The 16086-nt window shown below is 46.4% G+C and overlaps 1 protein-coding gene across 5 annotated transcripts in view; it reads left to right on the plus strand.

Moving 5' to 3' along the window:
• Positions 1–7009, plus strand: part of LOC100338196 (transport and Golgi organization protein 1 homolog) — an 85572-nt gene extending 78563 nt beyond the window's left edge. For 4 of the 5 annotated variants that reach the window (XM_070064947.1, XM_008251147.4, XM_070064950.1 and 1 more), the window contains exons 10-17: positions 791–892; positions 1510–1570; positions 1679–1714; positions 1792–1859; positions 1994–2076; positions 3498–3568; positions 5297–5453; positions 6840–7009. In XM_070064947.1, coding sequence (XP_069921048.1) covers positions 791–892; positions 1510–1570; positions 1679–1714; positions 1792–1859; positions 1994–2076; positions 3498–3568; positions 5297–5453; positions 6840–6916 — 655 coding nt within the window. In that variant the 3' untranslated portion in view covers positions 6917–7009. The remainder of the gene's footprint in view (positions 1–790; positions 893–1509; positions 1571–1678; positions 1715–1791; positions 1860–1993; positions 2077–3497; positions 3569–5296; positions 5454–6839) is intronic. The other variant, XM_070064948.1, reaches the window with a different exon arrangement.
• Positions 7010–16086: the final 9077 nt, after the last annotated feature.

A 16086-nucleotide genomic window follows, 5' to 3' on the forward strand; every position in this document is an offset into this window, starting at 1 on the left:
ACAGCTGTTGGGGTTTTATGGGTAATGTGGATTAAAGCAGATATCAAAGGGAGACTCTTTCTAGACCATGGGCTTTTAAAGCTGCCTGCATTCTCAGTGATTGCCACTATGTAGAAGTAAATAGCACTGGGGCCGAGGGCTTCAAAGACAAAGCTGCAGGTTCTCAGGAGCTGAGGAAAGCCCCAATAAGGTGGCAGTTCAGGACAGTGTACTTCACTCATGTTGTCAGCACTGGATTTTCCTCTTCCCTGCATCAGGCTCCCAGCTGTAGGAGGCAGGAGCTCTACCCCTGCATCATAGCAGTGTTCACAGTGACTGCAGTGTTAAGGACTCCATGAGCTGGAAGGATCTCTGTAGATCAGGTTGTCTGTATCATGGTCCCAGCCAGACTGTGAATCATGTTCCTCCATGGGCGGAGGCAGACGAGTGAGAACCCCCTGTCTCATCCTAATGGGATTACTAGTGATGAAATGATTTGACCTGCTTTTCCACAAAGGAGTGTTCACCATTTCAAAGTCACAACTGCTTAGTGTCAGGTGCTATGTATATTCATTGACTTATTACTAATGCATAGGAGCACACAGTAATTAGAGAGAACTTGCCAGCTGGCCAATGGATCGTCTTCTGTCAGTGGGAGGCTTCACTTCTGATTCTGCACTGTTTGTGGGTCTGTGTGTTTATACGGATGCCTGCAAGGGGACTTTCCCATCATGCACTCAGACTGTTAGCAAGCGGGGAGGCATAATCCCACATGGGCTTCTGGGAAATATGCATTTCTTTCCCATCCTAGGAAGATGGCAGGGAAACAACAAGAATGGATGGAAAAGGAGACGAAGCTGTCAGAGAAGGAGGAGAATTTGAAACGGGCTGAAGAAGAAATTGAGAACTATGTGTGAGTCTAGAGACTAAACAACCAGTCCAGAAACAATGGTTGGATTAACTGTTTAATGCTTAGGCCCAGTTAAAAGAGAACTGTAAGCAATGTTCAAGAGACATAGAGATGATTCATACAAGATTATACCAACTATTTTAAGTTTACAAATGACCAAGTGATACTGTTCCTACACAGTTCCTGATTCCAAATGCTGGCCTGACTGCATGGAAACTCGATTGTTTTTTGGGGTGGTGAGAATCCACCTTCCTAATCCTTAGGAAGACAGCTCATTGTAGGATGGATCAAATCCATTACAATGATTGTCCCCATTTTATAGACCCGGTTCTTGCTGCCCTCAGAAACATGGCAAGGATATAAGTAATAGAATGGACTTTTATGATAAAAGACACACAAGAGAGGAAAAACTAGGGAAATAAGGAGATGACATCAGCTGGGAATCCTGCAGGTATAACATAAAGGATAAGGAAATGATGCAGCAGTAGGGCTTACTCTTTCTGTACTGTTACAATCATGGTGAGTATTTTTGACATCTGAGGATAGGGTAACATGGGGAAGCTGTTTAACTTCATAGTCAACATTGTGCTTCATCTGATGAAAGTGATTCTGAATCACAGGAGAAGACTGCAAGAAATGCAGGCTCAGCAGCAGCGAGAAAAGGAGACCTTCAGACAGGAGGTAACTGCATGCTGCCCAATAGCTGCACCATCCTACACGTCCTAATGTGGATGGTTAAAGGGCCCCTGAGAGTCCCTAAGCCCTCACTTTCTGTGTTGGCCTTTTCAGATTGCTGTTCATAAACAAAAGGCTCGTGACGTTGAGGTAAAAATTTTTCATATGTTCTTTCCATTCTGCCCTCTTTTCCACAACTGAATGTGCATGTGTTTCCCTCCCCACAGCTCAGGGCTCAAGCTCTGGAGCGGGAGTTGATGGTGCAGAAGAGGGAGACTGCCCACTTGAAACACAGGTGCATGAAAGAGCAGGCATTTTAAGCGTGTCTCTGATTTAAGACTAAGTTGTTGAGTGTCTAGTAAAGGACTTGTTCTGGGGTGTGTATGTGTGTGTTCTGTTACTGAAATCTGTTTTTTCTCTATCTTCAAGATTGGAAATAATGCAGGCAGAGGAATCCAGGAGGCAGAAGCCAGTGTCAGGGGGACCTGGCTGGGAGAACCCTCCACAGAGAGGTAGGAGCAGTGTGGAAGGAGGGTGATAGCTTCATGTCCCCTGCAGATTCCACACCCTCAGCTTCTCACTCTGGGCAGTGATTGTTCCATTTCCTGAAGAGTTCCATGCACTTAGCAAAGAGAAATGATTGTCCTGCAGGGAGGCTGGGTGCTGTTTTCCTCATGTGCCCTGGACAAGTGGCTCTTCAACCAGACCCCAGGCAGGGTAGAACTCAGACCCCAATACTGACTGGGGACTCTCCTGAACTGCACCTGAACTCAGTTCTTTTTAACTGACAATAAGGGCATAGAAGGGAACCTGGCCAGATCCTCCTGTCCACCTTGAGTCAGTGGTAGAGGCCTTAGCAGCACCAACAGTACTTGACAATAAAGGTTATACATCCTGATAAGAGAGGAAATGTCCTGGACTATCATCCCTCTAGTAATATTCTGCAAGCTCTGCTTGACATCAGTCAGCCTGTGTTCTTTTTTTGGCTTTTTTTTCTTTACTGTCAACTATAGAGCTCCATCAGTAAATTAATTTTCTATGTAATTTCACTTCTATAATATTATAACACTCAAATTTTATAATAAACCCAATGAAAACATTTTCCTTTTGTCATCACTCTCATCATTAATATAGTTAAGTCCTTTTCCATTTATAAATAGTTATATCACAACAGATCACATAGATGGCCAGTTACAGAGGGACTAAGAATTTCAGAATCTCCCCATGATTTCCGGGCCTGGGGCTGTTCATGGCCAGGGTTTATTGATATTCTTTATGTCCAAGGATATTCTTAAACTATAATTTCCTCTATACATATTAGGTATGTATATCAACATATCATGTTGATTTCCAGCTAATTTTAGCACTGACTTAGGTACAATGAGTTGATTTGTGGTGAGAACCCCTGGCACAGGCTAAGGTGGTATCATCCTCAGTGAGGACATGGGCCTCCCCCTTGTACTCAGGGCTCTTCTGAGGCACTTGGTAAAGACTGGGCCTCTGACCAGAGACCTAACATGGGATTGAGTTTAGAGGGTGAAAAGGTGTGTGGGTTTTCTCAACACTGAGGCAGAATAACTCCCCTCCCCGGGTGGTTGGCACTTTGCTACAGCAGGTAAGCTGCCTCTTGGGATGCTTGTGTCCTATATCAGAGGACTGCGTGAGACTGAGTCCTGCCTCTGCTTCCGATCTACCTTCCTGCTAATGCACCTGTGAGGCGGCAGATGGTGGCTCAAGCACTTGAGTCCCTGACAAACATGTAGGAGATCTGGATGGTGGTCTTTGCTGCTTGCCTCAGCCTGGCTCAGTCCTAGCTGTTGCCAGCATTTGGGGAGTGAACCGCAGATGGAATTTGTCTGTCTCTGCCTTTTGAATAATTATATATATAAACATTTTGTTAAGAAAGAATACACTGCTGTCTCTTGTTGGGCAGATTCCAGAACTTGTGCAGGTCACATGAAGAACCAAGGCTCATCCCCTGCTGAGGACACCAGGAAGGAACAGGTAATTGCTGTGGTCGTTTTCCTTGTAATGATTTCCTGAAACCTGATCATTGCGTATACAGCACTCTCTCTTCCATTATTTTCTGACTTGTGTGTGCTGTGATACCTTTTCTGTGTCTGTAACTTTTCAAAGCAGCCAAGCCTTCCCCCACGAGCCTGTGGGCCTCTCCTTTTCCAGCTCAGCATCTGTGCTGGTGCTTTACAGGCTGAAGCCTGAAGGTTTGCTTGTCAGTTTCTGGAAATCACTGGCAGAGAAGATGGCTGTGACCTTCAGCCTCATGGCACAGTGACTCCCCCCAAGCTTCTACAACCTGGGAGGTGGCCAGGCCACATTTCATTGTCGGAATAAAATACCTCCTTTCCTGTTTTGATTTAGGTTGTTTAACCATTCAGAACATCTTCACCCACAGAATCCATGATTTTTTTCTGTTTTGTTCAATATTGAATTTTGGACAAAGCAAATCACTGTCTCATTTCTCTTGGTAAATGGGCTGTGCAGAAAACCCTCAAGTGGGGCCCTCTGTGGAATATTCTGAAGCTTCAGGGATCATGTTTGCAGAATAGCAAATGCTCACCTGCTGTGAGATAGTGAAGAGTGTCCATCAGCATTTACCTGCAAGGCCAATTCCCAGGAGAGCCTAATTGACGTTCCCATATGCAGATTTTTGTGTGACCTGTGTAGATGCTGATGTTGGTGATTCTCCATTCAGATGCCACTGGACATCTGTAGTTTGAAATGAAAATGTACCTTGTTTTAACTTTCTTATTTCCCACCTTGTTTGTGTAGGAGATAAAAGTAGTGTGCATAGGGAGATTACTGATGCCACAAACAGGAGTGTCAATTTGTAAAGTCAACAACAGGAGTCACTGTGCACTTACTCCTCATGTAGGATCTCTGTCCTTAATGTGCTGTACACTGAGTCTTAATGCTATAATGAGTACTCAAACAGTATATTTCGCTTTGTGTTTCTATGGGGGTGCAAACTGTTGAAATCTTTACTTAATGTATACTAAACTGACCTTCTGTAAAAAAAAAAAAAAAGAAGAAATTATCAATTCCCAACTTGACTCTCACTGGGATTAAACATGACAATAGGTCTGAAAAAAAAAAGTAGTGTGCAGCTCCCAGAGTACTTCCAATTCAGTCTTGCCTATGAATTAAGATCGAAATATGTGCCTACCTAACTCCAGTGGGTAACATGGTTTCTGGAAAATCACATTCCCAGTTTCCCTGCAAGACTCCAGGAATCTGCATTCCGCAGGAGGTCCTGTGTCCAGGGGCAGCACCCCCAGTGAGGAGACCCTCAGCTAGGGAGGGAAGCAGAGAAGATTGGAGAGGCCCTCTAATGTGTGCACAGTGGACTTTCCCCTCCTCCAATGTGCAGGAAATGTCTGTGGATATGTTGGGTAGTCCTTGAGATGGAGGTCGTCTGTATGGAGTGTGTGTCTTTATCAGTTTGCCATGGCACTGTTTCTTTGGGACATACCTCTACAGACATGGACAGTGACGTATGGTGACAGCAGTTCATCCTGTGACTTCCCTTCACTCCTCAAGCTGTTGGGATCCAGTGGAAGAGGAGAGTTTTGTGGTGCTGAGGCTGCTTATTTAATACCTGGTGGAGAGGAAGGCGCCCGCCATTATCACCTGCTGTACTGTGATTCAGTTGTGTTGGTATTGGTGTTGCCCATGATATTAATCTACTTCAAAATGTTAACTTCTGCTCTGCAGGTCAGCATGGCTGCAGGAGGACCTCCTCCTTTCCCAAGACCACCCTACATGCCCTACCCCATGGGGGGCTACAGAGAATCCTTCATGGGCTATCCGCCACCTCCTCCACCCTGGTGGTTTCCAAGACCTTGGCCAGTACCTCTGTCTCCAGAATTTGGTATGATGATCTACCCTGAATGAACTGACTTGCAAAGTGTACCTCTATCTTTTCTGTCACTTTTATTCCTACACAAAATGTCCCAGTGATTCTGCTGGGCTTTGCATTTCAAGGATGAGGCTACCTAAGGGCTCTGTATCTTTGCTCATGATTGATTCTGAGGGCACACAGTGGGCTGCATCACAACCCTAACTTGTGTAGGTGTCTGTTCAGATGAGGAAAGAGGTCATCTATAGAAGCCAGAAATAGCAGTTTGGCAGAGCATGGAACCCGGTGTTGGGGAGGGGGGTTATGCTCAGCTCTGTGAGAGATGAGACTTGGCCTTGGCTTTGAGAAGTGCAGGGTCCTGTAGGGTCTCACAACACTCAGTGCTGGACTGGTCATCGCTGTAATGGAAGTGCCAGCGAAGGACCCCAGTGTGTAAAAGAGGGGGTGAATCTCCTGGGTGTAAATGAGGGGTTGCAAAGAGGAGGAGCTGAGGAGGGGCCGTATAGGGTCACATTGAGCTCCCTAAGATGGGGGCTGGAAAGCTGACCTAGCAGGACAGGTGGTGTGAGCAGAGCACGTAGAGGCTGCCTGGGGTCACATGGAGCTGCTGGAGGAGAGTCCTCATGACCCAGTGTGGGCCAGGGCACCATCCTGCTCAGAGTGCTCTTGTTGTCCTACAGCCCTCTGTCCACAATCTGAAGGAAAAGGGAAGGAGTCTCATGGGTGTGTCCAGGTTCTGCCTGAGTTTATGATGCCCCAAGGATACTGACAATGAAGTCGGCTCTCGATTAGCAGGCAGCTGGCTCTGCCTCACAACAAGAAGCCTCAGGTGTCTCAGCTCCTCCAGACACCCCTGCCTCTCAGGGTCATGCCAGGCAATATGGGTCTCTCTCCCTGTGCCCATGCTGTCCCAGCCCCTGAGGACAGTGCTCTCTGGAGCTGTGATGTGGAGATCCTATTGGTTTCTGAGGATGTTGTTAGCAGGAAGACATTAAGTCCATGGGAAAAGTGTTCTACAAATATCTGGTACATATATGCAGCCGTCTTCTATCAAGATCACCAAGAGATGCTCATTAAGTGCATTAGATGAAGCTGAGGGTGCAATAGCTCACACCCAGAGACTTGCAAAATCTGTTTCCTAAGAAAAGGCAAAGTTCCCCTCTCTAGTAATAAAATGCAAATCCTACCTACAAGGTGAAAGAGAAGTGTGCAAATGTGCACAGGTGGAGGCCGAGGTCTGTGGCTGAGATGTGAGGACTGTTGGTTTGCGTGGTGTAAGGACTCTCAGGTACAGCCACACATGGAACACATCAGGAGCAGACACAACACGGAGGACAAATGTAGAAAGGGAGAAGTCAGTAGATGGGGGAAACAATCCCAATTTCTTTTGTCTTCCAGGAGAGCCATTGTGGAATTGGAATAGGAAGCTCAGTTATCCAGAACAGGCTGTGCCTGTGAGTCAAAAAGCCACCTGATGCCCATTTTCCGAATGTTTTCCCTGTCCCTCGAAGACTCTTCCTCTCTTATCTGTCTGAGTGATTCCCCTAATAAACCTTGTGTGGTGCTGACTTTGCCTAAGTGTCTGCTTCCGGGAAGGCCACTTGATCCCCCTGAGGGGGACACCATGTGATTCACACAGCCCAAACCTGGGCAGAAACTGTGGTGCTGCAGGCTGGAGCAGGGCAGCCATTCCTGGTGGTAATGACCATGAGGGTGCAACCAGTGGTCCAGGCCTTGTCCAGGAGCCTGACTTCATCTTGCCAGCTGCTCCCCAGTGGCACCAAGTCCAGGAGGCCTCCAAGAGAAGCTGAATTTGAAACAGATTGATTGACAAGCCCTGTGAGTCCCAAAGTCCTGCAGTTTCTTTATTGAGAAATGGGCAGAGGTGAGTTTTCAGGGGAACCACGGACAAGACTAAAGTGGAATAGAGAGCCTGGAGGCCTGAGGGTGTGAAAGAATCTCAGAGTGAGAGGGAGGGGGAGGGTGGGTAGGGAAGAAGTGGAGGGAGAGGGAGGGGAAGGAGAGTGAGGGAAACATCATGGGAACAAAGATGTGTGGGCTGCAGAAAAGAACTCCCAGAGACAAAGGGAGAGAGACTGATGGAGAGAGTGATTTGTGCAGAGGAAGGAGGAGAGACTGAGGAGCAAAAGGCGAGAAGCAGCATTCACAGGCTGGGCTTTGGGTCAGCCCAGCTCCAGCTGTTGCGGCCATTTGAGAGGGAACCAGAGGATGGAAGACCTCTCTCACTCTCGCTCTGTAACTCTGCTTTTCAAATAAAATAAATCTTTAAAAAAATAAGATAATAACTTTATGATATGTGTACCTTACCAAAATAATTTTAAATGAATTCTTCTTTTCACTCCATTATGGCTCATTTCTTTCAGCTTCATGAAAGTTGTTCCTATGGATTGCAGCAGAAATCCACATGAATAAGGCTGGAGTCTTCTCATTGATGTCAGTCATGGTGAAGGGTGGATCCATGTGCTCAGCCTTTGCAGCATGGCCACTAGGAAGTGAGCCATAGTCCTTTCGATGGAGATAATTTAAATGAATCACACATAGATTAAATTATGTAGTGCCTGGTGCAGATTGGAAGTTAAAGTACAGTTTATGTGCATATTGCAATCGTTATGGTCTGTGCTGGATGTGACTTTTTCTCACAGTACATTAGTGAATATTACCTCTAAAACAAATCCTTCACAGGTTTTTAATACTTCTTAGCAAGATTCCATGAAGATACGAAAATTTTTTTGCTGGATATAGTCAACCACCTATTTGCAATTAGACACAAGGATGGCTAATGCCAGTATTGATTTCAATGTTTTGCTAAAGATCCAGTCTTTCATATGGGTAACCTTGAGCAATAATTATATAATGTACCCCTGATTCCATCTACAGTAATAGAAACATTTCTTTAGCCATTTCAATAATACATGGGCTCTCTAGCTCCTGCAACTCAGTCTAATGCAGGTTTGGGGATCTTCTCCATTTTTTTTTCTAACAGGCAGAGTGGACAGTGAGAGAGAGAGACAGAGAGAAAGGTCTTCCTTTTGCCGTTGGTTCACCCTCCAATGGCCGCCGCGGCTGGCGCGCTGTGGCCGGTGTACCACGCTGATCCAAAGCCAGGAGCCAGGTGCTTCTCCTGGTCTCCCATGCGGGTGCAGGGCCCAAGCACTTGGGCCATCCTCCACTGCACTCCCGGGCCATAGCAGAGAGCTGGCCTGGAAGAGGGGCAACTGGGACAGAATCCGGTGCCCTGACCGGGACTAGAACCCGGTGTGCCAGCACCTCAGGGCGGAGGATTAGCCTATTGAGCCACAGCACCGGCCTCTTCTCCATCTTAAAACAAGAATCATGTGGCGGACATCAGGCCCAGCAGTTAAGTCACTGGTTAGGACACTCATTAAACTGCCTGTGTTTGGGGCCAGTGCCATGGTGTGGTAGGCTAAGCCTCTGCCTGTGGCACCCACATCCTATAAGAGTGCCAATTGTGTCTTGGCTGCTCCTCTTCCCATCAACCTCTCTGCTAATGGCCTGAGAAAGCAGTGGAAGATGATCCAAGTGCCTGGGCCCCTGCAACTATGAGGGAGACCCAGAAGAAGCTCCTGGCTGCTGGCTTTGGATCAGCCCAGCTCCAACCATTATGGCCATTTGGGGAGTGAATCAGTGGATGGGAGGCCTTTTTCTCTGTCTCTCCCTCTCTTTTGAGTGTAACTCTGCCTCAAATAAATACAAATATTTAAAAAAATAAAAAACTGCATTGCTGCATTCCGAGTAGCAGCCTATGAGTCCAGCTTCCCGCTAATCCGGACCCAGGGAGGCTGTGGTGATGGCTCAGGTGCTTGGGTTCCTGCCACCCACATAAGAGACCTGGATAGAACTTCCAGCTCCCAGTTTCAGCCCTTGGCTGGAGGCAGGCTTTGGGGAGCAATGCAGCAGAGGGCAGCTCTTGTTCTGTCTCTGTGGGTGTGTGTCTGTCCATTGTGTATGTCTTTCTGTCTGTCAGATAAAATTTGGAAAAGAGTAGGAATCAGTTTTCATTTTAAAAATTGCTACAGAGATAAAGAAAATGTATTCAAATGCAGTAGCTGAATTACCCCATTTAAATTTCCTCAACTAGAAGAGACAACTTGGAAAACGCTTAAAATTAAATCTTTGCACAAACCTGTACGTACCATAACCATCATTCCTGCCACCACCAAAATGAGGGTTCATGCTCTTCCTCTGGATCTAATCATGCTTTATTCTGGATTTAATCATTCTTTATTTCTACCCCAAGCCTTGATTTCTAATAAACTCTGTAAATCTCAGCTTCATATGGGTGACAGGAGTGACTGCGGAATGGGGGGAGGGGAGGCATACAATTAACTCTTGGAGCCGCTAAGCTCTGATGCTCTCTCTTGTCTCCCTCTCACCCTGTGTCTCAAAAATATAAACAAATCCTATTTAAAAAAATGAAAAGTGCACCCCAGGCAGGAGAGAAAACAAGTTTTCAAAGAGGGCTTGTGTGGGACACTGTCTTCTAACATGGCTTGGAATTCAGCAAGCATGCATCAACAGGAAGTGCTGCACACAGCTGAAGTCACCTGGCCTGTTTGGGGGACACTAGGGTGGTTGAGGCAGCTGAGGGCTGCCTTTGGGTGACAGCTGGTGGTGATAGTGCCACTTCATCAGGGGAGGGGGTGGGCAGTGGACTCCATGGCGCCCCCTGCTGGGGATGCGTCCCTTGCTTTCAGATCTACAAGGGGCGGCTTCAACCCCAGAGGCTCAGTGAGGAGCCTGGATCCTGACTGGCCTGGCAAGGCCTGTCCACTTCCCGGAGGGTATGGCTCCAGTTCCTGAGGGGATTCATTATTGTTTCAGTGGTGTCTAATTTTCCGGTTTTGCATTGATCATGAAAACATATGTTGTGTAACTGCAGGGGTTAACTGAAATACTGTTTTTTGAAACAATTCAAGTTTTTAGCTGATTTCCCTTATACATACTGGAGTATAATTTGGCAACCACTTGGACTTTTCACAAAACACCCTTTGAAACGCCTTTCTCCCCAACACTGGTCTGATAGAAGATGCGTGTTGTGGAAGCTGCTTTGACTTGCTTGTGCCTGACACTATAATCTCAGGAGCACTGAGCAACCCCAGTGGCGAGCCCCCACCCAGGAGGAGCAGGGCTGTGCATTTGCATCTGGTTCCCTCCCTGTGGATGTCCCCAGCCTGGCTTCCCTTAGAGAAAGGATACATTCTTGCTGCGTGTTCATGTTTGCAGGGTGGAGTGTAGCTTTCTCTTTACAAGTCCTTGCTCCTGGTGGGAGCTGGTGGGGGTGGATTGGAGGAGTGCCCCTCTCTTTCCCCTCCAGCCCTAGTGAAGCAGAAATCAACAGGAAGAGAGAAGCCAGTTAAGGAGTTTGATTGAAACTGTTTAACTTTTGCTCTGCCTGTGGAATGCACGTTTTCATGTGTGAAAACTTAACCCAGATGGTAGACTACTGAATTATAGGATGACAATTTTTAATTTTAGACTCTACTTTTAAACATTCCTCTAGAAAGAAAATATGTCCTTAAAATACTGTTGTCATTGGCCAGCACCACGGCTCACTAGGCTAATCCTCCACCTGCGGTGCCAGCACCCTGGGTTCTAGTCCCGGTTGGGGTGCTGGATTCTGTCCCGGTTGCTCCTCTTCCAGTCCACTGCAGTGGAGGATGGCCCAGGTCCTTGGGCCCTGCACCTGCACCTGGCTCCTGGCTTTGGATTGCCAGCTGTAGGGGCCATTTGGAGGGGTGAACCAATGGAAAAAGGAAGACCTTTCTCTCTGTCTCTCTCTAACTTTGCCTGTCAAAAACAAAATACAGTGTCATAGTGTAGCTCACATAACATGCAAACATGTCACAGGAAGACTAGCACAGAATCTTACTTTTCCTGCCAGAAGATTTTCTGCCGTCTTCCTTCTGGTTGCCATTGCGCAAGTCTGTGAGGCAATCACAGGTTTTGCTCATGTGTTTTCTAGTAAAGTAGAGCTGAGGGTGGTGCTTATGGATTAAAGGACTTCACTGTGTGCTTCAAAGTGTTTCATACGATTGAATCCTTCCTGCAGTCTCTCTAATGGAGGGACCGATCGTGATGAAGAGCAGCAGTGCCAGGTAAACCGTGTGATACAGGCTGTAGTTTATACAGTGTGAACAAACCTTAGTCATTCAAGTATATTGCTGTTTACACTACGTTTACCTGGATGATCCCTTTAAAATATTAACATAATAGCACCGTCAAAAAATTCCCTTATATAGTCACAGGAAAATTGCAATTTTTAAACTGCATTTTACAGTATGGTACAAATATTTTATGCTGAACACTTATCTTCAAATCTCTGGCATTCTAAAATTGGCAAGAGATATGACATTATTTCTTTACTGACAAAGTGCTTTTATTTTTATTGAAAATATTTCTGAATATTTTAGGAACGGTCAAACCTTCACCTTTTTTATTGATATTTAAATTCTTTCTGCTTATTTTGATGCTTGCTTAGATGAAGTGGTGTTCATACAATTTAAAAAATTAGAATGTATTTTCAAGATTTTGTTTTAATTTTACATTTTTGTCTTCACTGGCGTTAAATTTTGGCCTGTTTTTCAGTAACATATTTAAACAGCTAAGTAATGAAGGGAAGTAGTCTTCAGTATGATGTGTGCTGCACTACCATATATATGGAGTGGGTGCACAAAGGCAGTGCTAGGGGGGCTATGCTAGAAGATTTATGAAAATCAATGAAACTGCACCTATAATTCTGTTCTTAATGTCTCTAAGCCACAATTCTAATGTATTGAACTTAATCAATGAATGTGTTTACTATAATCATAGTTTGGTTTAAATATCTAAATAATATCTGTAGGATTTTTATGTGTTCGGGATTTACAGTATTGATGGGGGCTATTCTTGGAACAATCAGGTTATTGTCAATGTGTTGTTTGTATTTTAATAGAATAATTTCAAATGAGAAACTAATTTTATAGGAAATATTTAGAGAGTTCTATAACTGTATATTTCACAAACTTAAAATATTTTTGTATTGGAGCTTTTTTACATTGTTTTACCTTGCAACAGACACTTGATAGTTTCAAAAGAACTCATTCATTCAATAAATGCTTCATGTATGGACCAGAAACCACAAGACTCTTTATGGATTCACAGAAAAGACATAGTGTTTGTTGAAAGACACATAAACATTAGAAATGGGAAATGTGGGCCGGCGCCGTGGCTCAATAGGCTAATCCTCCACCTTGCGGCGCCGACACACCGGGTTCTAGTCCCGGTCGGGGTGCTGGATTCTGTCCTGGTTGCCCCTCTTCCAGGCCAGCTCTCTGCTATGGCCAGGGAGTGCAGTGGAGGATGGCCCAGGTGCTTGGGCCCTGCACCCCATGGGAGACCAGGAAAAGCACCTGGATCCTGGCTCCTGCCATCGGATCAGCGCGGTGCGCCGGCTGCAGCGGTGGCCATTGGAGGGTGAACCAACGGCAAAGGAAGACCTTTCTCTCTCTGTCTCTCTCTCTTACTGTCCACTCTGCCTGTCAAAAATAAAAAAAAAGAAATGGGAAATGTGAATTATCTTCTATAAATATTTCTTCTTTTAATTATTTGAACAAAAATCTTGGATTCAACCTAGAGCACAGATACAAATTGAAGAATAATTACTATATATACTATAATTTAACAACTGAAGAAGTAGACCAGTGGGTGATGGAGACAACTGGTGAGTTCATGGACATGAAGAGTCTCCTTGGGACAAGGACGCTGGTGGCCTGTCCTGAGCAGAGACACTGGATGTGCAGTCCATGGAGACACTGGACACTGTGAGCTCAGTTCCTGGGCAAGCTGTGAGCTCACAGGAGGTCAGCACAAGGAGGACCATGAAGGAATGATGTGGAATTTCCAGGCAGGAGTGTAGTGGGATCCAAGACTAAGCACAGGTTAGGTGAGGCCTGAATGACTGTCCTGGCAGGAGCAGGGTTGGGAGGCTTCAGGCTCCTCTGTGGAAGAGGAGCTTGTTCCATTTCCTTAACCCTGATGGTCACATGCCCTGGCCAGGCCAGCAATGATGTGGGGTTATCACAGTGTGAGTCAGGGTTAAGGAGCAGGGGGTGGGACCCTGTGGGGCCTCAGGAGGGTAAGACAGGCTGCAGGGACATGTTCACCATGACTTTGCCCTATTTAGTCTCCAATGATGAGGGCGGTTGGCAGAGGAGGGGATGACAGATGGGAGGTGCCTCCGTATGACCCCCTGAGTGACAGAAGCAATGTCCCTGAAGTGAGTTCTCCCATCTTTCTTCTCATATTATTCAACCCATGGCCTGATCAGCAGCACCTGATAACCCAGCTGCCTGAGACCTTGGGAAGTGGTTCATCCTTGGAGTCCCTGAATGTGGTGATGTCTGGGGTGGGGTACGGATCCCTGCTCTGCAGAGCACACCCAGCACTGCACCACACTCACCTCCACTAGCCAGAGCCCAGCTTCCTCACAGGACCATGCCCTTGGCCTCCCTCCATCCTCACCTCCAGGAGAGACCAGACAAGGGTGGTGAGGAGACTGGTGAACACAACAGCAGCAATGGAACCTGCAGAGCTAGGAACACACATGGGCCTGTGCACATGTACATGCACATGCACACACAGGCTCACACTTGTCCCCAGTGGGATATAACAGCTCAGGCCCCCAGGACAGGGAGAGTAGTGAGGATCTTGGCCACAGCAGTACCCAGTACCCAGGAGGCTCCACAAATCCTGCAAGGCATGCACTGTCTCTGCAGGTGCCAGAGGTAACCATGCCTGGCAGAGGAACTGGAAGGAGCTTAATGGTGCTGACAGTGAAGGTGTCCCCAGACATGGATGTCCCTCTTCTGGGAACCCTAGGGATTGTGGGTGCTCCTGACTCCCACATGCTTACTGACACTGTCAGCCTCTGTGTGGTCAGCACCAGTGTCAGGGGCTGATGGTGAAGTCACAGTGACTCGATCCTTAATCTCTTGCCTGTGTCCAGGACAGAGTTCTTGTCTCTCCTGCAGAGAGTCTGGTCCCTGCTGGCTCAAGGTCCCAGGCAGGTGGCAGGCAACCTGCCTCCACCCTCCCCCTAGTCTCTGGACTCTGATACCCAACAGCAACAGCAGCAGCAAGGAGAAGCCAGGAGGAGGGAAAGAGGCACAGCCTGGATCAGCAGTGCTAGGGTAGGCCTGTCGTGTGGCAGGAGGTTGTGGTCACTGGGAGTCCCCAGTTCTGGTCATTGCAAGGGTGGGCAAAGTACGGGGACCTCAGGTAGTTGTATGCCAATTGTGAGGGCACCCATTGCACACATATTAATCCAAAAATGCAAGTGTTCAAAAGTCAATACAAAATATAATTGCAGAGGAGGAAAAGGAGGATGGAGAGTGGCAGGGACCTGGTACCTTGTCCAGCGGGTAACAGAGGGCACCGGGACATCTGAGCCCATGACACACCTCCCACACATCTGCCCTTTTCTCTTGATCCAAGGATGACCACAGGCCCCATTGCTAGGGAATTCTGATTTCTCAGGGGGTTGGGAACCCTGACCCTGACACCTGCTGATCTAGGAGGGTGCCATTGTGACTGCGCTCCATGATGTCATCATTGCCAAGCACTGCTCCTTCCATATTCTACAGCAGTTAGAGCCCACACCTGTGTCAAGTGACTGGCTGAGCTGGACTTTGTTTTCTAGGCAAGAAGGAAGTTCAGGAGATGTGGATGGATTCAGGTCCAGGTGAGTGGGACTTGCTCTCTTCATGTCATAATGATTTGGAGACAGGTTATCCCATCTGTGTGGGCCTGGCCTCTACTGGCTACTGCAAAAGGCCATGCTGCCTGAGTATCTCTCTCTCTCTCTCTCTCTCTCTCTCTCTCTCTCTCCCTAGCATGTTTTCCAGCTACAAAACATAAAAAACTTGATTCTCTGAATACTAACAATCGAGATGTAGAACCTGAAATTAACTATACCACTTTCAACTAATCTGAGAAAATGAAATGCTTATGTATTGTATTAACAAAATATGTATAATATTGTATGCTCTAAATACCAAAATACTGATTTTAAAAAGGCAAAGAACATCTAAAGAACTGGAAACCATACTGTGCCCATGGATTATAGGATAAACGTAATAAAGGTGGTGGTTTCCCCAAATTAGTTAATAACTCTAATGCAATTCCATCATTATCCCAGCAAGACTTTTGTAGGTCTTGGTGAACTTATTCTAAAATTTATATGGAAAGTTAAGACAGTCTTGGGAGAGTGGGAAGAACAAAGTGGGAAGATTCACTGCAGTCAGTGTCAAGACTCACTATGTCGATGCAGTAATCAAGAATTTGTGACACTGGAAAAAGGACAGACATAGACAAACAGAACACAGAACCCAAATAGACCACACAAATATGCTGAATTGAATTTTTTTTACTCAGTACCACAGAGAATTCAAAAAAGAAAGGATAACTTATTCAAAAAGTGGAGTTTCCCTGCCTCTGTTACACATTAGAGTGCCTGTGTTTTATGCCTGGCTCTGCTCCTGACTCCAGCTTCCTGCTAATGCAGATGCTGGGAGGCAATGCCAAGGGCTCAAGTAATTGGGTTCCTGCCACCCACATGGGAGACCTG

The sequence above is a fragment of the Oryctolagus cuniculus genome, chromosome 19, assembly GCF_964237555.1.
Source record: "Oryctolagus cuniculus chromosome 19, mOryCun1.1, whole genome shotgun sequence".
NCBI lineage: Eukaryota > Metazoa > Chordata > Mammalia > Lagomorpha > Leporidae > Oryctolagus > Oryctolagus cuniculus.